This window comes from Aythya fuligula, chromosome 7 (assembly GCF_009819795.1).
Source record: "Aythya fuligula isolate bAytFul2 chromosome 7, bAytFul2.pri, whole genome shotgun sequence".
In the NCBI taxonomy this organism is placed as follows: Eukaryota; Metazoa; Chordata; class Aves; order Anseriformes; family Anatidae; genus Aythya; species Aythya fuligula.
Genome location: NC_045565.1, coordinates 29,180,665 through 29,204,647, shown reverse-complemented (window position 1 = coordinate 29,204,647; position 23,983 = coordinate 29,180,665). Strand labels below are relative to the sequence as shown.

The window sequence follows — 23,983 nt, the reverse complement described above, 5'->3', positions numbered from 1 at the left end:
GGGTTCATGTGGCTACTAGAGCCTTTCTTTCCTGAGACCGGTGGTGGTCTCTCTGGCAGCTCTGAGAGCTGAAGCAGTTGATGGTGAGGAAGGGTTGCCATTTTCATTACATTCCTTTGGAAATCGTGGTCCTTGCCAACACTGAAGTTATTCCTGGAAGTAGCACTTTGGAGGGCATTATTTTGGGATTAAAACGTTGCCTTCTAAGGCTTGCAATTCCAGTGCCTGAAATATTTAAGGAAACTGTTGTGTTTCCTTTGGCCATGAAATAAGTCACTTCACCTTTTTGAGCCCCTGAAAGCAAGTTCTCTTTCGTATGTCGCTTTGCAGTAGCCCATAGGGTCCGAGTTGTCACAACCTAGTGAAGTGAGCTCCCAGGCACGGTCTGCACCAGCTGCATGGGCAGAGCAGCTTTGTCTCCTGGGGGTTCCTTGAGTTCTGCAGGGTACAAGCCAAGAAATCAAACCTCATTAATTTCTAATTTAGATTTCCCAAGTTTCAAATTTGTAGCGTGTCAAAGAACATAATTCTTTAAAAGTAGACGTGCTCTTTGAAGTTCATCACAAAGGCTGTTTTTGATAATTGTGTGGAGTGAATTACTGCTGACACGCATCTTCTTAAAGCACTTGTAGTCAGAGGCAAACCCAGCCCCAAAGTTTTCAGTCCAAGTAAACAAGAGGATGCCTCAGTGCAGCCTGCTGTTGACTTGCTGATCCTTCAGTAGTTAGGCCAGCTCTGTTTTCAGTTGTGTTTTTTTGTATGTGTTTTTCTTTTTCTTGTTTGTTTGTGTAGTTGGTTTGGTTGCTTAGTTTTGGTTTTGGTTTGGTTTGAAAAAACATAAACAACAAAAGTAAAAAAAAAAAAAACAAACAACAACAAAAAAAAAACTACCTGCAGCTGAATTTAGATTAATTTTAAATACCCAGGGAGACAGGATGCCCTCCCGGATTACGCATGCAGCCTCAACATGATCCCCGGACAGGGTCCTCTGGGTAATGCTGTAATGCTCCATAACAGGATTGCACAGCCTCCTGGTAGCTCCCAGTAGCTGAGTGGCAACAGAAATACCTCTTTATATAAGTTCTTGTTTAGGTGGATAAAACAAGGCTTGCACTTATTGACCATGCTGAAACTCAGGGACAATTTATTTCAGACAATTTATTTTTAGAGTTGCTTCTTTTATTTCAGACTTTTCCTGATCAGGGCTGTGAGCCTAGCCACTCAGTCCCTCCCTGTGGGACCTGGTGTTTCTCGCTTTCTCTGTTTTCAGCAACTTCCTTATTCCAAGTAAAACTTCTGGGTTATTTGGAAATGCAGTCAGTCAGACACATGTGTGGGATCTTAGCCATAGCTGCATCTGGGTGTACAGCCCTGAGCCTGTCTCTGTCACGGCATGGAGAGGTCTGTGCGTGCTCGGTCAGTGGGGGGACCTGCAGGTTCAGGCTTAGCAGGTGGAAGGGGCTGTAGTACCCACAGGTGCTAGGGAGCGTGATGTAGATCCCCAAGGGATTATGCAGCTCCCTTTATCCTCTTTATCTGCTGCAGCTTTGTGTTTCATCATAGTCCTTTGGTGGGATGTGGTGACCACACTCCTGTGGCTGAGGTCAATGGGACCTCTCATCCCCTGCAGGTTTTACTCACCACCTTGGGTGTGCTCTAGCAGCACAGGGTGAAATGCTTCTTGACGTGATAATACACCAGCCTCTAAACTCCATAAAAATGCAGTTTCTATAAAAACAAAACCCAAATAAATGACATATTTCACTGCTCACTGTATCTGCTTCCAGTTCCATCAGTAAGAATTTAAGCTGAACTGTACTCTTCTTTTGAGATACCACTTTATGGTACAGAAGTTGAATTCACTGCAATGAGTGAAGAAGGCACAGCACCATCATTTGCTTGATTTCATTTATTTGAGATATACAGCAAGTTTCTACCCTGCAAGTCCATGGCATTCTTTCGAAAGCTGAATGCTGTCTTCTGAAAGTCACCAGAGAGAGCAAGGGATGCAGGATTTGGGGAGGTGGGCCTGATGCACAGTGTAGGGCTCCTTGTGGTGCACCCTGTCATCTTTATCCCAAATATCACCAGTGATTCACTTTCACAAAGAGCAGAAAGCACAGATAAATAACAAACAGTTAGTACCAATGTGAATTTTAGCTGGTGTTTTGCCTATTTTTTCTTCCTTTCCTTCTAAATGCACTACTGGCTGTAGCAGGAGAAGGAAGGGGTAGGTACAGCACACGCGTGGACTCTCCATACCAAGAGCATACACTAGGTGCAGGTTCCTGTCGCAGAATATATCCAACTCATAGATGGTTTTAATGGTATAGCAGCAATTTCATAGAATCATAGCATGGCTTGGGTTGTAAAGGACCTTAAAGATCATCTAGTCCTACCCCCCATCATGGGCAGGGATGTCAGTTTGGTTTATTATGGTAAGTAGATCGATATCATTAATTTGTTATGATGATAAGAGTCACAGTGAGTGGTCTACTGCATATTAAATTGCTTAATCTTAACAAAAATCAGGTATCTTTAAAAATTGAAGCTCCACTCATCAACAAGTGTAGTTAGTAAGGATCTCTTGGAGTAAACTTGAGAGACATCCCTGCCCAACGGGATGCCATGCAGCCCTCTGCTTCAGCAGGGAGAGCTCAAATTAGGCTTTCTCTGATGCTATTTGTGTAAGATAAATGGATTGGCTTGTAGTTAGACTTCAAATTCTTATCGAATTGCTCTCAACCTGTGATGTGATTCGTTATTTCCCCATGAGGAATTTCAATGGCCACCTGCTCTAGGGCTGTACCTACTTTGTTTGTGGTCACGGCTGTGAGCACTCACCAGGTGCTCTATTATGAATGAGCTGCCCTGTTCAAGGCGCTGTCACATGGAGGCCTGTTGGGGTTCATAAGCCTGAGCAAGACTTGTTTCCAGTGTAGGAACCGAGCATATCAGTCACAGTTCCCCCTTGCTGGCAGCTGGGCACAGCGATAGGTACCCTTTGAAACCTCAGAACAGAAAACCCCAAAACATCCCCCAGGAGTCCTATCAGGAAGAAGGTTAGAGGAGGTTGTTCTTTCTGTGCAGAGCCTGAAAATCAAAGCTCCATTGCATCCTGCTGTGTTCCTCAGCTGGAGCATGTGGGCTTGTGTCCACAGGAAAGGGCTGGTCTCCAGCAGGGTGAGGACCGAGGCTGAGGTCCCCATCCTGTGCTGCTTTACTCTCACCTGGAACCTCACAGGTCATCCCTCAGTCCTAGTTGTGCGGTGCATTTGGTGTCCATCAGTCCATGAGCGTCCACGATAGCTGGCTGGTGCTGATGACCAGGAGACCTAAGAGAAAGCAATTTGACTTGCGAGATGTGTTTTGCTTTCCTGCACCATCTGGCCACGAGCTCGCTGCAGCCTGGGGCAGAATTATCATTGTGGCTTCCGAGCCCCAGACTGGAACAAAGTAATGTGGTTTCCAGCTTCTATTTTTGAAACCCAGAAGTATGCAGCAAAGTTCATGCCAGTGCCTTTTGAGCACAGTGCTAACTGCTGCTGGGCATTGCATGAGCTGTGGTGGTTTCTGTGTATGCCTGAGGAGCGTGGCTGCAGCACTAGCAGGTGACTACAGGGCCCAGAGCACCAGCTCAGTGCAGATTTTGGACCTAATTCCCTTGCTTAATCTACGGGACCTGCAATATCTGGGCATCTTAGCCTCATTCTTCCCAGAGTATTTGCTAAGAGACACTGTGTGAAAGGGGACTTCCCCCACCGCACAGAATAATGCCTTCAACGTCCTTAATTTTTTGGCTGGCGGTTGCCTGGCTCCCACTTGTTCCTGAGCATTAATGCATTTCTCTGTCTTGGAGGTCGTGGGATCAGGGGACTTGATTGAGGCCACCCAGGAGTTCTGTGGTGGGGAAGAGGGACTGCACACAAGTTTTCTGAGCTTTCCGTATGTCCCCCAGCTACTGAATCACTCTGCATTCAGCTGCTTGGAAAATCTGACTTTCCAGAGGCAGAGGCTGACTGCCTGGAGCAGTTCTGCTGCCATATGCCCTTTCACATGTTTGGCTTCTGCTGCTTCAAGAGCATCTCTTCCTCAGCTGGTAGATTCAATAGCAATTAAATTACTGTTCTTGGCTGGCTTTGAACTGTTGTGCAGCCCAGCCCAACCCAATGGGTCTGGGCTTCACAGTTTTCCTTCCAGAAGGAAAAAAACATGCCCAAAAGGCAGAGGCAGGTTCTTTTGCTGGGTCTCCTAGTGCCACAGTCCTGAACTTAGCCCGAAGTGACATGGTCACCCCGCAGTGCTGCCTGTAATTATCATTCTGCTTCCTACCAAAATAGCACCTCGCTGTTCCTGCACCTCCCGGGTAGCCGTTTGCTGGGAAATGCCACATGTCATCGATATAATTGTGTTTCTGGCTTGCAGCACTGGATGGGAGAACCTCCTTGACCAATGGAGACCTGGGACTGCATTCATCCCCTCCTCAGAAGAGCCTGCCAGAGCTGCCCCCTCCGAAGGTAGGTGTTACAAAACCTCCGCTGTTCACTGCCCAACCCTCAGCCTGGGGACATCAGCCCCTGAAGGCTTCGGGGCCACTTTTATTACATAGTGTGCAGCACAGCCAAATGGACAGAACTTTAATAAATCTCTCTCTATATATAAATATATACATAATCAACTAGGGTCTCCCCAGTGTATTAGTTTCCTGCCCCAGGCCAGGGGAAAAGTGGTTGGAAAAGGCAACATGGGTCTGTACAGCCCCACAGAGCCCATTTTCTCACTGCTTTTGATGCTCAGAGGTGCAAGACCCCAGGCACTGTGCTCCAGCTTGCTGAGGGCTTGCTTCAAAAAACTACAAAAGAACATTCCTTTGGATCCATCCATAGGAGAGCTGTAAATCTTGCGAGGGTACAGTTTTACATGGTCAGCTTCCAGTGGGATTTTGTCCCCATGCCAGAAAGCCGGCCCGGCTGTCCTCGAGAGATTGTGGCTGTTCTTTTGTTGGTCTGACGTGGGAATTGCAGCAGCTGGGATTTGGGGATGTGAAAGGAAAGGAGGGCAGGGAGTGTATGTGGAGGGGACATGGAGGAGGGCAGGATGGTGCATCCGTGACCCCAGAGAACCTGCCCCTTCCCTGGCCATGGGTGGAGGCCCCAGGACTTCAGCCCAGGACAGGCTGTGTGCTTTAGCAGGAGATCTCCTGCTCATCTGCATCTGTAAGCTGGGCAGGAGAGGCCACTGCTCCAGTGGGATGGCCTCTTCCCTACCCTGGCAGCTGGTTGATAATGAATTTTGGAAAGCCACTTCAAAGAAAATCCAGAAAATTAAAAACACTTTTTTTTTTTTTTAACATACATTGTCTTGGGAAAAGGAATAGCAGAGCTAGCTACTTACTGCAGGGACTACTTTTATAGGAAGACCCCAAGGAATCAAGCACCCCAAGTATTTTCCCCAAACAGCTCAGCTCACTGCCATTCCCGGGTAAGCCCCTGGGATGCCGCCAGCTGATCTGCTGATATTTGCTGGCCTCCCCTGGGAGCTCCTGTCCTGAGCATCTGGTGCTGTGTCAAGTGTTATGGGGTGGTTCTAAAGAGTGCTACATCTTTCTGACAGGGGAATTGAAAAATTAAATGAGGAAATTAGGAAAAGCAGTTTTCAACAGTAGCTGACAAGGTTAGGCTGTGCTCGCAGGCCAGCTGCCTGTGCTGGGAGCTACCTTTGCTTGGTGGTGGAGCTAACCTCACTCACATAAAGCAGTCAGGTGCTTCCTCGCTGTAAGCATCCGAGAAGTATCAGCGAGCCGTTGGCTGCAAAGAGATCTGAGCACTCAGAGATACTTAATATTTCAAGAACTGTGGCAACAGAGGGTGATCCAGCTGGGTCCTACTCATTTCTTTGGTTTTGTCCCAAAGTAGCCTTGAAGCACTAAGTCCCACGGGCTATAGCTCAGGTGTCAGGGTCCTTCCATCCTCCAGTAGCCCTGGCAGCTCTCTGTGCTCTGCCTCTTCTTGCAGCTGCCTGCCCAGGAGGTGGCAGGGCGCGGGCACGGACTCCCAAGATGGTTTTGTTTGCGTGCTCCGCTGTGTCGTAATGCAAGAGACAAATGTGCTGCGAGGGCCAGCCTGGCTGAGATAACGCAGCAGCATATGCTCTTTGATTTCAGATAAAAACAAAACAACTCCACGTCTTTGGGGGGGAAAAAAAAAAAAAAAGGGAAAAAAAAAAAAAACGACTTCTGGGGCAGCTGAGGCTCAGTCCCGCCTATTCCCCGTTGGATTCCATTGTCTGTAGGAAGCAAAACAGAGCAGCCCCTTCCCCCCACCCTTTCCCTGACACTCTTGGGATAGTGTCAGAAAACCCACAGCCTTTCTTTGTGTAGGCAATTTGTTTATGGTCATAACACAATGTGAGCTGGCTACACGCACAAGGCCACCACAGATGACAATTACAGACATACTCCGGGCCGGGGAAGGGATTAAGGAAAGCTTTGGACTGGTTGTTCTTGTTTCTTTAATTTAACACATTAGGACAAGTTCCTAAACCTCGAAGTGTTTGGAGGCAAGTGTTTTCTGACAGCATGTCCTGTGTGGCCATGGGAAGCAAGCTCAGAGCCTGCTCACAGCAGCTGGCAGTCCCGTGTCAGGAGGTGCCTTCATCCAAGACACCTGAAAAGGTGACAAGTGTGCAGCTCACCCGTGTGGGAGCAGGAATGTTGGGCAGCATGGGCAGGGTACCTAACTCCCATGGGATCAGTGGCATCTCTTATCGAGGGCAGTTAGCCAGAAAATCTTTTCCTTCAAAGCTTCCTATCTGCTTTTGGGCAGCAGCACCCTTTGGTGGACATATCCAGGGCAGGAGGAACAGCTTTGAACCTCCATTTGATGGTGCTGGCGTGACCTGCAGAGGGAATTAACCTGCCTTAGACTATGCCGTGATGCTCAAGACCACCTGGAGCAATTACCGTGGTCCAGCATGAAGGACCATGCGTGATCCGTGACCTTCAATGTTGTGTCTGCAGGGAGAGGCCGGCTCTTCTGCCTGCCCTCCTGGGAGGCGTGGGGTTTTACCCTCATGCCCTGAATGTCCTGTCTCGGCCAGAAGGCAGCGGGAGCGGTGTGAGCTGGAGCATAGCGCTGTCAGATGGCTGGGGGTGCTATGGCCTGGGCGAGGAGAGGGGAAACCTCGCTGGGGAACAGGGGGTGCTGCTTTGGGTTGTGATGGGAGAGTGTTTTGGGAAGAGTGTAAGATAAGGGCCCATCCGACTGTTATCTCCGGCTCTGCTGTACCACGTTCAACAGCCATGTGAATTATTTGAGAAGTAAAAAGGTTGTTTCTTAGCTTCCCTCCTTTTTTTTTTTTTTTTTTTTTTTGTCATGTGTTGGTATTTCTAAAGGATCAAGGCACTGTTTTTCCTGCCTGCCTTTGCTTGTGTTTAGGGAGGGGTTTGGCAGGCACCACAGGGATTTTCCACACTTGGACTCCTTTCAAAGACTTATTTTCCATCAGTGTTGTTTATCCATTTCCTTCATTTTTATTTTATTTTTTTTTTTTTGCTCAGAGCACAATTAAAGATTCCTAATATTTCCTGAAACAGAGATTTTAGCCAATGGTTTGCTATCTGCCAGACTTAGAGATATGACCCGTGGGTGCTCAGGCTGTGCTTTCGAGTGTAAAGCCAGAATTGCACCAAGTGTCCACCCTGCTGCTTCCCTGTGAAGGCGATCGGTAGCTCAGAGGATCGTCCCCTTCCGAGGAGCAGCCTGGGAGGGGTCAGCGTGGCAGGCACAAGTCCCAGTTCATGATAAGGCCAACGGGCTGGAGCTGCTGCTTATGGGGAAATGTACAAGTCCATCCTTCCAGGACTTTCAGCAAAATTAAAGAAAGTAATATTTATGATGCAATTATGCAGTAATTTCGGAGAACTTTCTACTTTAACTGGAAACCTTCACCAGACTAATAATTCTTCTTCCCTGTCATCTTAGCTTGTTTACATAAAAACCCTAGAATATGTTTTAGTGCTACAGAAAGGATGACCCATTGTTTTCAAGCATCTGTTTTTACCTTAAATCATGCTTCTTTTTTTTTTTTTTTTTTTTTTTTACTTATTCTGCAGATTCCTGAAACAAAACAACCTTTGGTCCCCAAGATCGAATCCCCAGAAGGATATTATGAAGAGGCCGAGCCATATGACGTCTCTCTAAACGGTATATCACAGCTAACTGTCTGGGGGGGTTATGTGTGAGATGGAAGACTTAAAGTTTATGAGAAAGTTACACTAAAAACATACAATTCTTACAGCTTATGAGACAGATTTTGTCTTCTGATTCTGGTCACATGTAATATTATAGGTCTAATGCCAGCTGAAAAGAAAAGTCTAATGAGTTACTCAAAATTTTAAGTTTACTTTAGAAACAAGTAGTGGGTCTGGGTTAATATGACATCACTGTAAAATATTTTAAGTCATTGTGGATTCTCATTGTCTTGACGGTTTTCTGGAAGATGGGCTCTAGTCAAATGCTGGTTTCCATTCGGAAGTGGTGAAGCTGTGGTGGCTTGCATTTATGTCCTGATGCTCTGTTTGTCCCTTTGGGGCTCAAAATTGATGACTCTGACCTGTTAGCTGCTGTAACAGGTTTTATAATTGACTATTTACTCAGCTCTGTCTCTTTGGGTAGTTAAACTATTTGTAAGCTTGTTCTAAAAGCCAGCCATTGTATGAGGGGACGGCGTGGATTCGCTGTGCACACTCACACCCGTGTCCCGGTAATGTCCTCAGCAGTGCCATGGGTGCCCATCCCCGTGTGCTCCCATCCCCTCTGGGGGAGGCTGCTGCAGGCAGGCAGAGCTCCCAGCTTCTCGTTTGTGCAGACGCATTCGTGCATGCTTCTTTTTGGGACTACCCCTTCTGAGGGTAGTCCCAAAAAGAGGGATTACCACCCTCTGATCTGGTAGCAGCCGATCTTGTCGTTGCTGTACGAGCCATTTGAGTGTGAATGATGGAGATGATATCGCACTGCAGGAGAGGCAGCTCTCAGCTCAGCACCATTGACTGCAGGGTGCAGCCGTGCACGTGGCACGGGGTAGATCTGAGCAGGAGGAGTTGAGACAAGCAGAGAAGTGAGAGCTAGGGATAAGTGGGATTTGGATCGAAGTTCTCAGCTGTTGAATCAGAGCTGTCTATGAGAGAAGCTGAGCACTCCACAGCCCTGGTGTGCAATACCAGGCGGTAAAACTCCTGCTTGAAGCCACGTGGGGCTGGTTTATATGGGCATCCTCACAGCAGCATGTCCCCCTCACACACCCAGGCAACTCGTAGCTCAGTGTGGGTCCCCAAGCTCATCCAGGCTTAGGATTTTCAGTGCTGCTCAGAGATGCAAATACACCCAGCAGGGCCAGTTAGAGACCTAAGGCACCCAGAGATCACAGGTTGCAAGTGTGGTAGAAGAGAAGATCCCCACATGATGGGAGCACTGTCAAAACAAGGTGTTTGTGTGGGCTGGCAGTGCTGTCTGTAGCTGCTGTTAGCAGCTGTTTGACCAGCAGTCTTGGTGTTTCACACCTCTAAATGCAGAGCACGCTGCAGCTTGCCCTGAGTGAAAGCACCAGGCACTGACCTTGGCCCTGTGGTGTGGTGCTAATGGGGTGCAGCTGCAGCGTGTGCTTTAAACAAGGGTGTCCTGAAAAAGCCAGACCTGGGTGCCTGCAGGGAGAAGAGCAGCAGGAAGAGAAGGGGGTGGGTGTCAGGAGCTAGCGAGGTGAAACCCTTTTGTCTCCAAGCCCAGCCGGTGATGCCAGGCACCACCAAGTGCAGCATTGCAGCAACGAGCAGAGATCCCAGCCCGAGAAGGGCGCAGAGATGGGATGTGCAAGCCCAGACAGCGCTGCCACGGCGTGTGGTGCCTTTACCACCCGTGAATGCGGTACCACCCGTGCCCTCTGCAGGCCCCAGCAGGTCCCTTCTGCACAAAGCGCCTGCGTGCTGCAACACAGGTACCTCTCAAGGGGATTTCTGTGGGAAGGGAGAGAGCGCTGTGCTGCTGGGAATCTCTGTTGTTTTTTGGTAAATTCGTGTGTCAGGGGGCTCGTTGGGGTGAGTAGGAAGGAGGAGTAGGGACAGACAGGCAGTAGCACCCTGCAGTAGCTGCTTACAGGGAGTGATGCTTGTTGCCAGCAACTGCTTGGAGACCTCAGTGTGGCTGGCATTGCTAAAGGGTGGTGAGAACATGTATGGGTTTGCCCAGGGCTCTTCTGGCCACGTATGCTGAAGTGTGACCCCAGCACCCACCTGAGACCTCGCTGCTCACCCCTGCAGTCTGGCAGAGCAGGGAGCTGCTCGTGGTGTTGCTGACAGCGTGAGCCTTGGAAGACACCCTTGGCTCTCCAAACAAATGGGCGTAGCGAAATTAAACAAAAATAGGAACACTAGTAAAATTGGGGAGCGTGCTGCCAAGAAAGGACATCAAAGCAAGCCTCCAGATGGGCTGAGGAGATAGAGGGTTTGTGCATCATCAGAGGTGGGACTGCAAACAGTGTAACAAACTGTGGGTGAGCTAATTAAAATGAAACAGGCAGGAGAGAGACCCTTGGGTCTTGGGGTTCCTCTTTCATCGTCATCATCCCTGCGTCTCCGCTGGGGATGCCTCTGCCTTCACCGTACGGCTTCAGCAAGTGCTGCTGCTTCCTTTTCCTCCCAGACCGAGAGGTGTTAAACCATTATCATTCCCTTCCTCTGCTGTATTTGCATAAGTGAAGGCTGTGATAAGAGACAGAGTGAAAATGGAAGGGGCAACGTGACTGGTGACTGCCGACTGAGCAACGATTGCTCCAACTGAGCCAGCTCGTCTGCCTTCGCTGGTTTTAATTCTGATGATGATGATCCTTTCTGAAGGGGAATCCCCTTGCTCGAGGGGGCTGGTTGCAAGCTCCCCAGGCCCCTTGTCCCTGTTGGAAGCTGATGCAGGGGATGGGGCAGCCTCACCGGCAGAGGGGGGAGTGGGACCCGAGCCAGGCTGTCGCCCTTGTTCTTTGCATTTTCTTATCTGTGGCTTTCTCTCTTTGTTTCCCTTTCTCTTTGCTTTTGACTGTGCAGGTCTTTTTGGTAGGCTTGCTGCGGCTGGACCCAGGCCAGGGTTGCAGGTTACTGAGGGTGTTATTTATGCCACAATAACGATGGGTATGGCATGCTTTTAACCCTGAAGTGCTTTTCCTTTATTATTATTTTTCTTTGAAACCTTGTGTTTAGCCAAGGCGATCAAATGCTTCCCCCTGGCACTGCCTGTTACGTGCATGAAGGGTGGTCGGAGCTCTCTGCATCACTGTATCAATGGGCAGCCCGGGCAGCCGTGGGAAGACCAAACAGGAAGGCAGAGCTGGGTCTAGATAAGGGCATGGCGGAAAGCCTCTGGGGTGGTTTGGTTTCATAATTCTGTCTGGGTCAAAAGTATCTTGCAGGTGTTATTTTGGCACAGGAGAGACTGGAAATCTCAGCAGAACTGGAGGAGGAGAGTTGAATAGCTCTGAATCCTTGTAAGAGAAGAAATGGGGAAAAACACACTCTGTTTTTTCAAAATTTGCCATCAGAGCATCTCTGCTGTGTGTTGGTGTCTAATTTTCTGAGTCTAGGAGGCTGCCACCGATGCCACTTCAACAAGAGGATAAAACTTTGGTCTTAGCTGAAACTGCCAGTAGGCAAAGACCTTGTATTGAAGTGCCCAAGCTGTCTGCCTTGGGATGGGGTGAGCTCTAGGGGTAATTACAGTGTTAGCACAAGTCACCCAAGCAGGGTTTGTCCCAGTTTGTCAGCTGGAAACACAGCCTGGAAAACGCCTTTCCACCAGGAGGCCACAGCGGTGCTGCCAGGCCAGGAGGATATGGAGATGGTGAGCCAGGAGTGTGTGCCAGTGGTATTCAGAGACGTTGAAAGGCAGTCTTTTTTATTTTATTTAATTTTTTTAAAGTTTGTTAAATTGGGGCAGCTTCGTGCTGACCACTTGAGGGATGTTGTAGAGTGAGATTTCACCAGGTAAGGCTGGGGGTAAGGCTGTAGCTTTGTTTCTTCATCTCAGTTCCTTTTATTTTAAAAACAAACCCAAGCTAAGAAACACTCTTCAATGAAGCTCCTGAAGCTTTTGCTCTCTTTTCCGGCTGCTTTTCCTCTCTTATTTTACACCAATCCAACAATGTTACTTTTATGTGGATATTGAGATTTGATGAGAATCTAAATTAGATTAAATTCTGGTGAGGGAAACTTGATGACCTTTCTCAGTTTGATCAGATAAGAATGTCAAGCTCTACGCAGACGGTGCCCAAATCTTGCCATCTTGCCATGCGAGCTTACGTAGCAGTGATGGGGATCCGGTTCCTCGTGAATAAGAGCTGTACTGTAGACACCATCAAAGCACTGCAAATTCCCCTGCAGCCAACAGGAACATTTTTGTTGTTTCTGATGAATCTGACACCAATGGTCAGCTGCTGCTATCAGCTGAAAACTCCTATCGCCTCCCATTAGAGCTGAGCATTGAAAATCCCAGCTTACCCTAATAAAGTAGCAATCAGTTCAAGAATGAACATGAAAAATATGCTTGTTATTATTTACCACTGCCACTTATGACTAATTCTTGCTGCTGCAACAGTGTGCTACTTCAAAGCCCCTTGATGTCCCTTAGATCTGTTAGCCCAGAGAGGGAAAGTGGCATGACATCTCCAATACAACAGATCCTTGGTTGTTGCATGGCTTTGCAAATACCATTCTTACTTCTGACATTCAGAGAACAAGGGGTGATTATGGCTTGCTATTGCCTTAAAATTTTTATTTGGCTTGAAGTGGAAAGCAGAGAAAGCATCTTGGCAGGAAAAAAAAAAAAAGGTAGAAAGCATCAGAAAACATCTAGGGGAATGTTCTCAAACTTGTGGTCAACCGAGATGTGTCTTTTGAGTGTTTGCTAACTGAGGCTATTAGACTCAAAACATTTCAATTAGATTAATATTGGGCTAGGAAGGAAAAAAGAAAAAAGAAAAGATCTGCGAGGGTCATTTTCCTGTTGATTATCCTCTGCAGGAGATGTTCAAAAGACACATCCCTATGCTTGCAGCTTTTGCATGGCTGAGCATGGCTAAGGCAAGCAATAGGCCCAGAACTGTCCGAGGGATGTACTTACTGACAAAGCTTTGCTTTTGTTTTAGAAGATGGTGAAGCCGTCAGCAGCTCCTATGAATCTTACGATGAAGAAGAGAGCAGCAAAGGCAAGTCAGCAACCCACCAGTGGCCATCCACAGAGGCCACCATCGAGCTGATGAAGGACGCCCGTATCTGTGCATTCCTATGGAGGAAGAAGTGGCTGGGGCAGTGGGCGAAACAGCTGTGTGTCATCAAGGACACCAGGCTGCTGGTGCGTATATCCTCTGCTGGCCGCCTACAACAACCTAAACCAACCTATTTACACCATAGGTGTATCTACATACGTGTAGAGATGAGCTGCTTGTAGTCTGCATAGCTAGATGTGGCGTCCTTGTAGGTCCTAAACCTTCTTGTTTTCAGTGCACTTAATGCATGAGGTTGCACTGAGCCACTCCTAGTGGTGCACTCTTGCCAGCAAGCAAAAGGGAAGGCTCCTCTTGTCCCTCACTTGTCCTCCATCTTCCTTTCCCAGTGCTACAAGAGCTCCAAAGACCACAACCCTCAGCTGGATGTGAACTTGCTGGGCTGCACCGTTATTCACAAGGAAAAGCAAGTGAGGAAGAAAGAGCACAAGCTGAAGATCATCCCCATGAACGCCGATGTCATCGTGCTGGGGCTGCAGAGTAAAGACCAGGCAGAGCAGTGGCTCAGGGTCAGTGACATCCCTGGGGTTGCCCAGGTCTTCATCTGCCAGGGAAGGCAGGTCCCTGAGCATTTCCTTCAGGCTGCAGTGCCTGGCATACCAGCCCATCAGGAGCCCTGTGTGCCAAGGGGGAAGCTCCTCGCTTCCCTCCAGCTTCCCTCCATGCATGTGGTGTGGCTCAGCCCCTGCTTCTCCCCATGCTGATGGGTGGTGTTGGTGCTGCAGGAGCGCCTGTCTCAGTGAGGCAGGTGTGAACATGGGGAGGGAGGGACAGGTAACCAGAGAAAGCCTTTTGGAAGGGCCTTCCAAAAGGATTATTGTCTTGACTCCTCGGTAATGCAGAGGGAAGGTAAGAAAGAGGAGAAATGTGAGAGTGCTACGTGCTTCGTGCTCCTGTGCAGGGCTGTACATCTTCCAGAGATGAGCGTCCCTGAATCCCAACAAGACCGTATCTGATTTTCATCCTGTCCTCGCGTGCTCTGGCTCCTTCCTCCCTGCAAGCCCATATACAAATAGACCACTTCATTTTCATGTCTGGGTTAGCTTCTTCCTGGAGCAACCCACCGCCTCCTGAGTGCAGGAGGCCACACAGGCACCTCACAGCCCAGCCACCACAGCAGGAGTGTCTGGGGGGAGAGTGCCCAGCGTGAAGTGGCTGAGGACAGGGGGCAATGCATCCCTTGCCTTGGGATGGCAGCAGAAGAGGGAGCCTCTGCAGAGCCTGGGGCAGCACCAGGGCTCCCTGGCTGACCTGGAACAGGAGGGATTCTGGGGGTCTAGCAGGATGTCCTGTTTTTGCCTGTCTGTGGTTGTGGGGAGAAGCATCGGTCCTGTTACTGCGCTGTACTCACCAGCTATGGCTTTGTCTTCTGCACAGGTAATCCAGGAGACCAGCGGTCTGCAGTGCGAAGGAGGCAGTGAAGGCAACCAGTACATCCCAGACTCACAGCGCCTCACTTACCCAAAGGTACACCTTGCCCCAAAAGAGAGGAGGAATAGGGGGATGACTTCTCCACCCTTATTCTTTTAATAAATAGCAGTCGTAGGTACATTAATGGTGTCTGAGCAGATGTGGATATAAACGTAACCCGCCACCTGTTCTGCTAAAAAGGAGCATTAATGGAACAATCTGAACTTTCTTGCCACCTCTTTCCCTCAAAACTGACCCAGCCATGGGCTCCCCTCCATACAGGGGAGCAGCCAGGGGGGAAATTCCCTGCAACGCAGAGGGTTGTATGTGCCTGCATAGCTCATGTCTGGTGCTTGTTGGCAGGTGGAGCTCTCTGAGAGGTACTCTGCAGCCTCAGAGAGTGGGAGCAGCACAGAGGGGCACCCAGAGACGGCTGAGACGACAAAAGATGGTAAAAACTCACCCTGGGAATGAGAGGAAACTTTGTGTGCAGTGAGGGTTTCTGTGGCTTCTCCGTCTGCTGCCAACCCAAACTGACCCAATGCAGGGTGAAAACCACCTGTGAATTCGCTACCTGAGAACTTGATTTCATTGCTTTTCATTCCATAATGAATAGGCAGGTGAACACTGGGATTTCTCAGTAGTTACTGTGTTCTGCTAGGGCTTGAGAAATCTGGGTGTGAGGCCCTGCCCTGCCACAGAGATCCTGCATGAATCTGGGCAAGTCGCTTTGGGATGGTTTTAGATGGCATAAATGCAGCCTAAGTGACTTTTTTGTTTGTTTGTTTCTGGTAGTTAAGAAGAAGGGGACAACTGGCCTAATCCTAAGCAACCTGATGAACCTGGGGAGGAAAAAATCCAGCTCCATGGATAGCCCAGAGCGATCCCTGGAGACCTCAAGTAAGTGACAGCATGAACTCCTCTGCAGGGACTTGTCTCAGGGCTGGACCCTGGTATGCAGTGCGGGGTGAGCACCAGGCATCATGGCCTGCTGTGTGCATGCATTGGGAGGTAAAAAAGCCACTGTCCACGTGGTCCGTGCCAGTAAATCCACACAGATTATGGTGCCTCCTCACATTAAGGTGACTGTGGTGCTTACAAGGGCAGGCCATAGCTCACAGGGTGACTCAAGAGCAAGAGCAGATTATACCAGACACACGTGGGATTCAACAGGGAGGAGGTCGTGTGGGTCAACTGGAATCATCTTTTGGGACCAACTTTGCCCAGGTGTCTGTAGTCAGCTTGCTGCTCCAAGCCTAATTTGAATTTTTGAATTTTTGGAATTTTAAGGGTCCCATTTTGAACCAATTTTCACCCGTTCATCCTGTTTTGTTTGGTTCAGAACCACTCATCTTTGTGCTTCTGCTCTTCATCATTGCCTGTGGCTTTTTGTGGTGAACTCAGAACTGACTTACTCCCCGTGCACAGAAATGACTTTTGATTCACCTCGACCCTGTGTGGTGCAAAATATGACCTGATAACCTGTGCTTGTTTGCAGGTTACCTGAACGTGCTTGTGAACAGCCAGTGGAAGTCCCGCTGGTGTCAGATAAAAGATGGTCACCTCCATTTCTACCAGGACAAGAACCGAAGCAAACTGGCTCAGCAGCCCCTGAGTTTGGCGGGTTGTGAAATTATCCCGGATCCAAGCCCTGATCATCTCTACTCCTTCCGCATCCTGCACAACGGGGAGGAACGGCTCATTCTGGAGGTAGGCTGTGCATCTCCAAGCTCATTCTTCTTTAAATGGTCGGTTTGGGTGTCTTAGCAGGCCTAAAACCTCTCAGTGCCCAGAAGATAAATGTTTTAAAGGTCCTTTAGAGAAGACTTCACTTCAGCAAACAGAGGCTGAAGCATTGGACTTTGGTTTACCAGACCACAGTCACCTAGAAGGTGTCCTGCCCGCCTGGTAATCCAAGCTGCCTCTGATGCTGGAGGTGTTCAAAGCCAGGTTGGATGGGGTTTTGCCAACCTGATCTAGTGAGTGGCATCCCTGCCCATGGCAGAGGGGTGGAATTAGATGATCTTTAAGGTCCCTTCCCACCCAAACCATTCTGTGATTCTATGAACTTTATCTTCTGAAAACAGAGAGTCCCAAAGCCATGGGTCATGAGTGCATCCTAAGTAAACTGATCACAGATCTGCCTCTGAAAGTGCAAGTGAATTCGTCTCCATCTGCTACTTTCCTTTGCCTGCATCTAGGCTGCTTATCTCTAATCTTAGTTCTCTCTGACGACAGCCTGATTATGGTAGGAGGTGGACAATGTGAGCAATTTCCTGTATTTTTCCAGTGGGTGGAATATTTATAGCTAAACAACTGACTTCAAGTGCCTGTCATGAAGTTTTTAGGTGTTTTTGCTTAGCCTCTGATCCAGGTTATGTCTATGTCCAAGACATTTTGCCTAATTACAGATGTGAAGAAAAGGTGCTGGGAGCATTTATATTTTGTGAATGGAAGAAACTGCATTTTGTTGGGCCACCAGCCTCAATGTACAGACTGGCTGGCTGGCTTCCCAGGCTCTGGGAAGTCTGTGCTAAATAAAACAGATTGGAAGCTTAAAATATGCTTTCCAGTTTGGGATTCACTTGCCCTGAATTTTACTTTGTACTTACTGCTCTAATGCCTCAAATCAAAGCAAACGATATCTGTGTCAGCCCACGTCTTGCTCCAGGGAGAAATCATCCACTACTGGGAAGTATATAAGGCTATTTGCTAGAGCTGACTTCCAGGCACAATATTCAACACTTAATTTTGCAAAACGTCAGGCTGTTCATTGCATCTGGGAATTTGGTTCTGGCCATGTTATAGCTGGGGGCTCCCTTTGATGTTCTTCTCTGACCATGCTTTAAGCTCTCTCGTTCCCTTCTTCCCTGTGCAGACAGGATTTGGGGCTCTGGCATAAGGAACGTGCAGGCTCTTTGCTATGCTTGTGTCTCCTTGCACATCTGGTGTTTGGAAATCATGTCACTGCACTCTGCTGGTGGAAAATAAAAAATGCACTCTTTCCTCCCAAAGCTGGCTCCCTGACAGCATCTCCAGCCATGGAGACTTAGTTTGGAAGGCAGCTGAATTGTTCACTGAAAGGAACATGCAGACTGCGAATTTTAGTCAGGAGTCAAGAGAGGAGCTGCATTCCTATATATAGCTCCCCAGTTTGCCAGTTGGTCCATACACTGAGCGGTACTGCCTTCTTTTTTTAATGTGGTCTCAGGTTTAAAATAAATCTCCTTGCAAGGCCAGAGAACTGCTGGTACACTCCCTTGCCAAGGGAGTCCAGGGATGCTGCTGTTGCCACCCATAACATCTTTCTGGTCACCTCATAGGCAAAGTCCTCGGAGGAAATGGGCCACTGGCTGGGCCTCCTCTTATCCGAGTCAGGCTCAAAAACAGACCCGGAGGAATTTACCTACGATTACGTGGATGCTGACAGAGTCTCCTGCATCGTGAGCGCTGCGAAGAACTCCTTCTTGTACGTCCATGGGGTGGCGCAGGGCTCCTGGGAGCTGGTGGAGGGGGAGCGAGCTGGAGAGGGGTGCTTCAGGTGTGGGTGCAATTTGGGGGCTTTCTTTGAAAGCTCAGTGTAAGGCAGGAGAGCATTTGTTGTCACGGGAGTAGGGACGTGCACCCAGGTGGCCATTGGGAAGCCAGCTTAGTGGGGTTGGGGGTGCAGCACCATGTGCACAGACGCCCCAAAATTCAGCAGCGTGGCCACGCAGAGAGCGCCGTCCCTCCTGACAGGGTGTCCTGCTGCCTGTTCACAGCCTAATGCAGAGGAAATACTCCGAGCCCAACGCCTACATCGACAACCTGCCCAGGGGGAGGATGCCGCAGGAGGAGCTCTACGACGACGTGGACCTGCCGGATGTGCCAGAGGTAAGGTGCCCAGCACGACACCCGCCTGCAGCGAGCACTGCGACCGAGTTTGGCTCCTGCTGCTGCAGCAAACATCCCTGGTCACTGTCACAGGTGGCTTGCATCAAGGGGCATCCATGATTCACAGGGAAGCATCTCATTTCCCAGCCAGAGGGAATCTCCAGCAGGGAAAGGAGAGGGCTTGCCAAAGCCACATGCAGCTGGTAACAGCACCTGGGGAGAAGGGAATTCCCAGCCCCCCGGGGAAATCCAGGCTTTTGCAAGGGACAGAAGTGGGCGCTGGTGAGGAGTCACTGAGGAATGTGAGAGGTTTTCAGTGGGGCATTGTAGGGATCTGCTGTCCCAGGCCATGCTGGGGAGACGGGGGCTGGTATCCTAAATATAATAAATATCTAAATATCTGCACCAGGGTGAGATCCCCATATGAGTCTTCTGCAACCACTGGAAAGATTTATCGAAGGAGAGTGGAGGAGTGGGGGGAACTTTCTGTACTCTGAAAATATTCCTTGAGGAATGACTTAGAAAATGGCGTTGTAACTTTGTTAGATCACTTATATGTTTATGGAAAATATCCCAGACTGCCTAAGATGCTGCTGCTCCGCAGTGAGACTTTGTGCTGCTGGCTGCAGCAGACGGGCCCTTTTCAGGGGAACATTTGCCTTTTGCAGGGAGAAGTACCCAAGAGTGAGAGCAAACTGGAGGGGGACCAAGACAGGGTGTACCTGGATCTCACCCCGGTGAAGTCCTTCCTGCACTGCGCTGGCAAGAAGTCGTGCCAGACCTCACCCCTCGGCTCGCCACCTCTAGAGAGGGCTGGCACCAAGACTGCTCCTGACAGCGCGGATGAGACAACCCTGGTGGCTAAGGACGCTGCTGAGCCCAGTGGAAAGGCGATGGAGACCTCAGAGCAGGTATTTAACCAGGTTTGGGGCCAGGCTTCATTAGGGGTCCAGCTCCCCACCACATCATCTCACCTCCTTTCCCATCTTCTGCTCCAGAAACAGCCTGAGAAGCCGGAGCCCGAAGAGCTGCCGCCCCAGACACCCCCCATCAAAGCCCAGGCACAGCAGCAGAATGTCGCCTTCCCGCAGACGGCCCCCGAGCCGCCCGCGGGCTCTGCAGCAGTGGTGGGCAGCCCCCAGCTGGCACCTGCACACCGGCCCAAGCTGCCCCTGCCTGGTGAGTGGGGAGCTGGGGGCATGGACGGGTGGCTCCGGGTGCAAGCTGTGTCCTGCAGCTGGTGCTGAGCCTCCCCTGACTTTCCCCAGTCTCGTTCATTTTTGTTTGCAACCACCCGAAGATGTTTTCCCTTCTGCTTTTTCCTTCTCTGAGCTGGTTTGGGTGGCTTGTGTTTTCAGTGGCGGCAGTGGAGACCAAGCTGGGCAAGAACAGGACAGAGGCGGAGGTGAAGCGGTTTACGGAGGAGAAGGAGCGGCTGGAGAAGGAGAAGGAGGAAATCCGAGCTCAGCTCACCCAGCTGCGCAAGGAGAGGCGGGAGCTGAAGGAGATGCTCGTGGGATGCACAGGTAGAGCTGGGCAAGGGGCAGCATGCAGAAACGAGACAAGGTGGGGCCACGGGGATGGGGAGGGGTGAGGAACCTGGGACCAGAAGGGGCTTTGCTCCTCCAGCACCACGTGCGTGACCATGGGAACATTAACACCAGCCCAGCTGCCAGGGGAGTCAGTACTGAAATACGGGGAAAGGCTGGATCCTGGGCCACCCTGTTCCCATCTCACGGCACAGGAGGGACAAGCTGGCCCTGTCACAGTGGTATGGTTTGCCTCAGCTCCGGGGGTAGACCTGGTGCTCTGAGCCAAATCACGTAGCCTAGAACGCACTGGAGAAAGCGCTGGCTCTGCCATGCTCCATCCTGGGGAAAAACATAAGGAAAATGTGCAGGAGTGATGTATAGTCTTGTGGCTGGTCCCTGCTCCCCCTCTGGGTGCCTCACGTCCCCTGCAGCCACCAGCACCACAATTACCAAGGACCCCCAGCTTCATGCCAGCCCCTGGGAGCCAAGCAGCAAGTGCGGTGCTGAGCTGTCCCTCCCTTTGCAGACAAGAGCCTGGAGCAGAAGCTGAAGGAGATAGAAGAAGAGTGCAAGAAAAAGGAGAGCCGAAGGGTGGATGTGGAGCTGAACCTGGTGGAGGTGAAGGAGAACCTGAAGAAGGCAGAGTCCGGCCCTGTGACGCTGGGCACCACGGTGGACACCACGCACCTGGAGAACGCCGCACCCCGGGTAGGTGGGGGCACCCCAGTGTGCGTGGGGGCGTGGGCACAGCACCTCAGCCTGCTCCTTAATGGCATAACCAATAATAACGTAACACCATATTTTAAAACACTCTATCTATAATGATGTGATACATAAAAATATAATATGATAATATAGCAATATGATAATACAGTAACATGAAAATAAGTTATAATAATATGACAATAGAGTAATAAAATAATGAGATACCTCCCCCGTCACTGCTGCTAAAAGGAGGCTGGGACTCAGGACTCTGGCTGTTGTGGGACCTTGAGCCACACCATCAGGGCCATGCAGGTCAGGACCCAGCGCTCCTTCTGCACCCAGCCAAGCAAAGGGTTGTTCTGGGGGGAGATTTAGGCCCCTAAATTTCTTCCTGAGGACATGGTTCCCACAAAACAATGATGGTCACCCCTATTTCTACTATTTGTATCATAGACTCAAACAAAAACTGCCGGTCCAGGAAACAGCGCAGAGAGCTCACCAGTCAACTCAGCAACGGCTTTGAAAAACAGACCTTTGTCTGTCATGGTGACAGGGAAGGGAACAGTCCTACAGAAAGCTAAGGTAAATGCTGGTTTGTGCCTGGGGTCGCTGCTGCTCGCTTGTCCCAGCAGCTGAGCAGACCAGCAGGGGTGATGGTGATGGGTTTGGCCTGGTGGTGTTCAGGCAGCACGCTGAGCAGGACTCAGGGCAGCCTGGTTTTCCTCTGCTCTTGGCACCTGGGATTGTCCCAGCTGCGATTTCAGCTCATCGCTGTGTGCTCCTGTAACTGGAGCCCAGCCACGCTGACTGCGCTGGCAGCATCTGGAGTAAACAAGAGGTTTCCTCTCACTGAAACTGTGCTGAAATGCATTTGAAGTTTCACTAGGAGGGAGGGTGATCGGGCAGTCTGCTTCAGAGCACCTGGGAGGCCTCCATGTGGTCTTCTTACTGTCTTCTTACCACCACCTGTCTTTTTAATGAAACATAGGCACTGGCTGAGCTTCTCAGCCTTTACTTTAAATGTCTCACCCCATCTACCTACCCACGTGCCCAGTCCCTTGCAGGCAGTGCCACTGTTTTCTGGAGTGGGAAGTCTGTAATGAAAGTATTGCTTCTAACAGAGACCTCCCTGACCCACCCTGTGGGTACCAGATAATCGGGTTGCTCCTGAGCATATTACAGCTACCGCTGCTTGCCAGATTTGCCTTTTGACTAATTTGCCTTTATTCTTTGGCAGGAATGGGAGAAGAAGGGCGCTAGTTAGAAGGACTTTTCTCAGAGATGGACTAAAGACTGGAATTACCCAGGCATGGACAAGGGGATTCAATCACCTGCCGGTGGAGGTTGGGTGTGCGACACAACCCACCCCACGCGCCTCCTCTGCGTCGCTCCACCTGCTCAGATGCAGCAGTGGAGCCAACGGCTGCCAATACCAATTAGCCCAAACGATCTTGCTCTTTCCAGACAAGTCCCATCACGTAGCTAAAACAATAACAACCAGTGGCAATCCTTGCATCAGATTCCTAACCCAGTCGATGTAAACAAGAATGTTACTGTACATAGGGGTGTTTTGTCTATTTCTACTCTGAAGGTTTATCAATGAGTTATTAAGGTTTCTATATTAGTGGCAGTAGTGGGTTCAGGACAGGCCTCTGCTATTCTTTATACCCCAGTGGTTTTTGACCTGTTACAGCAAATCCCAGTCAGCTAAAGTCTCACCTGTTGCTGCTGGTCCTCACTCAGCTGCAGATCATCCAGCCTTCAGCCTGGAGAGGTACCTGGGCCTGAGCAATGGCTGCGACACGGATGAGAAGCACACACTGGCAGGAAGGAGCCTCCCAACGTAACAGAGAACAATATCTACACCTGCAGCAGAGATTTTCAGTGACCAGATGCATCACACCGTGGCCTTCTTCCTACCAGCCTGCAGCAGGGTTTATTTGCCGCAATACAGAGGAAGATCCCTGCTCACCTTCTTGTGCTGCGTTACAGCCTGGTGGCACCAAGGGCTCTGGGCAAAGAAGATCTCTCAGACCGTGTCCAGAGGAGTTTGTTCTGGAAAAAAAAAAAAAAAAAAAAAAAAAAAAAGAAAATCATATTTGAAGGCTTGTTAACAATTTACCAAAGGCCCAGGCCTGCTTACCTGTTGGATGAGGATGCTGGATCCTGTTGCTGGCCCTTTCAAAGGGGAGGAGAGGTAAAAGTGTCCCTGTGCTCCTGCCCTGGCTGCAAGCACCACTTTGCTGATGCTCTCTGGTCCCTGCAGGCTGCAGCACAGCAGCAGCTGCACAATCTGCTGGACACCTCCTAGTGGGAAAGGAACCCTTCACATGGGTGCAGGAGGGTGCTGGATCTGTTCTTGTCCACGTCTCTGGTGGGCTGCTGGCTGTCTTGGTGCTATCACACTTATTTCCAGATGATTAAACTTAACGTACCCTTTGGGTGCTGTGGCCTGCAAAGCTCATCCCTCTCCTCTCTGGCCAAGCTTTTTAATGAGCGATATTAGGTGCCTGGAACTGGTATGCTTAGAGACAGTAAAATTTGAAAGCACAGGGCAGAAATTCATCTACCTGTTTTCTTCTCCCCCTTGTGGCCTGCTGTCACATCTGAAGGCCCGCAGACACCGCTGCCTGGCTCCTCTGCCAACCTGGCTGGGCTGTCCCTGGGGTCCCGTGGCTACACTGACAAACAGCACCCAGAACCAGGATAAAGACAGGCAAAACATTATACCTTCCTAACCCCTGAAAGCCTTTGACAGGCCTGAGACCAGCTCCAAATGAGGCCTCTCCCTGAACAGAGGCCTGATGGCTGTGGGATGAAGGGGTGCGGGAGGATGCTCACTGCTGCCGCAGAGCCTGGGCACAGCAAAGCACATGGGCAGGGCATCCCAGAGGCAAGAAGGATGCCCTTGTGGCACAGACTGAGGAATTTGTAATCCCAGGCCTCAGGAGGGTTTCACCAGCCCCAGCTGTCAGCCCTGTTCCTCACGGAGGTTTGCATGTAGGGAAAAACTCTCACAAATCACCTGCTGCCACTTCTGGCTCAGGACCCAGGGGCCTTTCAGCTCCAAAGCACAAGGAGGCCATAGCCACCGTCACAAAGCTTTTGTTTTGACCCACGATGAGCTGGCAGGAGACCCCGTC

General features: G+C 50.0%; 1 protein-coding gene across 3 annotated transcripts in view; it reads left to right on the top strand.

Annotated features, from left to right (window-relative positions):
* The window catches only part of AFAP1L2 (actin filament associated protein 1 like 2), a 61,481-nt gene extending 38,559 nt beyond the window's left edge, over positions 1-22,922 (top strand). Inside the window, exons 4-20 of one of the 3 annotated variants that reach the window (XM_032191036.1) lie at positions 4,426-4,517; positions 8,114-8,204; positions 11,090-11,173; positions 13,183-13,388; positions 13,650-13,829; positions 14,698-14,787; positions 15,094-15,181; positions 15,526-15,630; positions 16,229-16,440; positions 18,054-18,199; positions 18,492-18,603; positions 19,272-19,514; positions 19,602-19,782; positions 19,962-20,129; positions 20,662-20,843; positions 21,294-21,422; positions 22,078-22,922. In XM_032191036.1, the coding sequence (XP_032046927.1) occupies positions 4,426-4,517; positions 8,114-8,204; positions 11,090-11,173; positions 13,183-13,388; positions 13,650-13,829; positions 14,698-14,787; positions 15,094-15,181; positions 15,526-15,630; positions 16,229-16,440; positions 18,054-18,199; positions 18,492-18,603; positions 19,272-19,514; positions 19,602-19,782; positions 19,962-20,129; positions 20,662-20,843; positions 21,294-21,422; positions 22,078-22,104 (2,336 nt within the window). In that variant the 3' untranslated portion in view covers positions 22,105-22,922. The remainder of the gene's footprint in view (positions 1-4,425; positions 4,518-8,113; positions 8,205-11,089; positions 11,174-13,182; positions 13,389-13,649; positions 13,830-14,697; positions 14,788-15,093; positions 15,182-15,525; positions 15,631-16,228; positions 16,441-18,053; positions 18,200-18,491; positions 18,604-19,271; positions 19,515-19,601; positions 19,783-19,961; positions 20,130-20,661; positions 20,844-21,293; positions 21,423-22,077) is intronic. The other 2 variants (XM_032191035.1, XM_032191034.1) reach the window with 2 other exon arrangements.
* Positions 22,923-23,983: the final 1,061 nt, after the last annotated feature.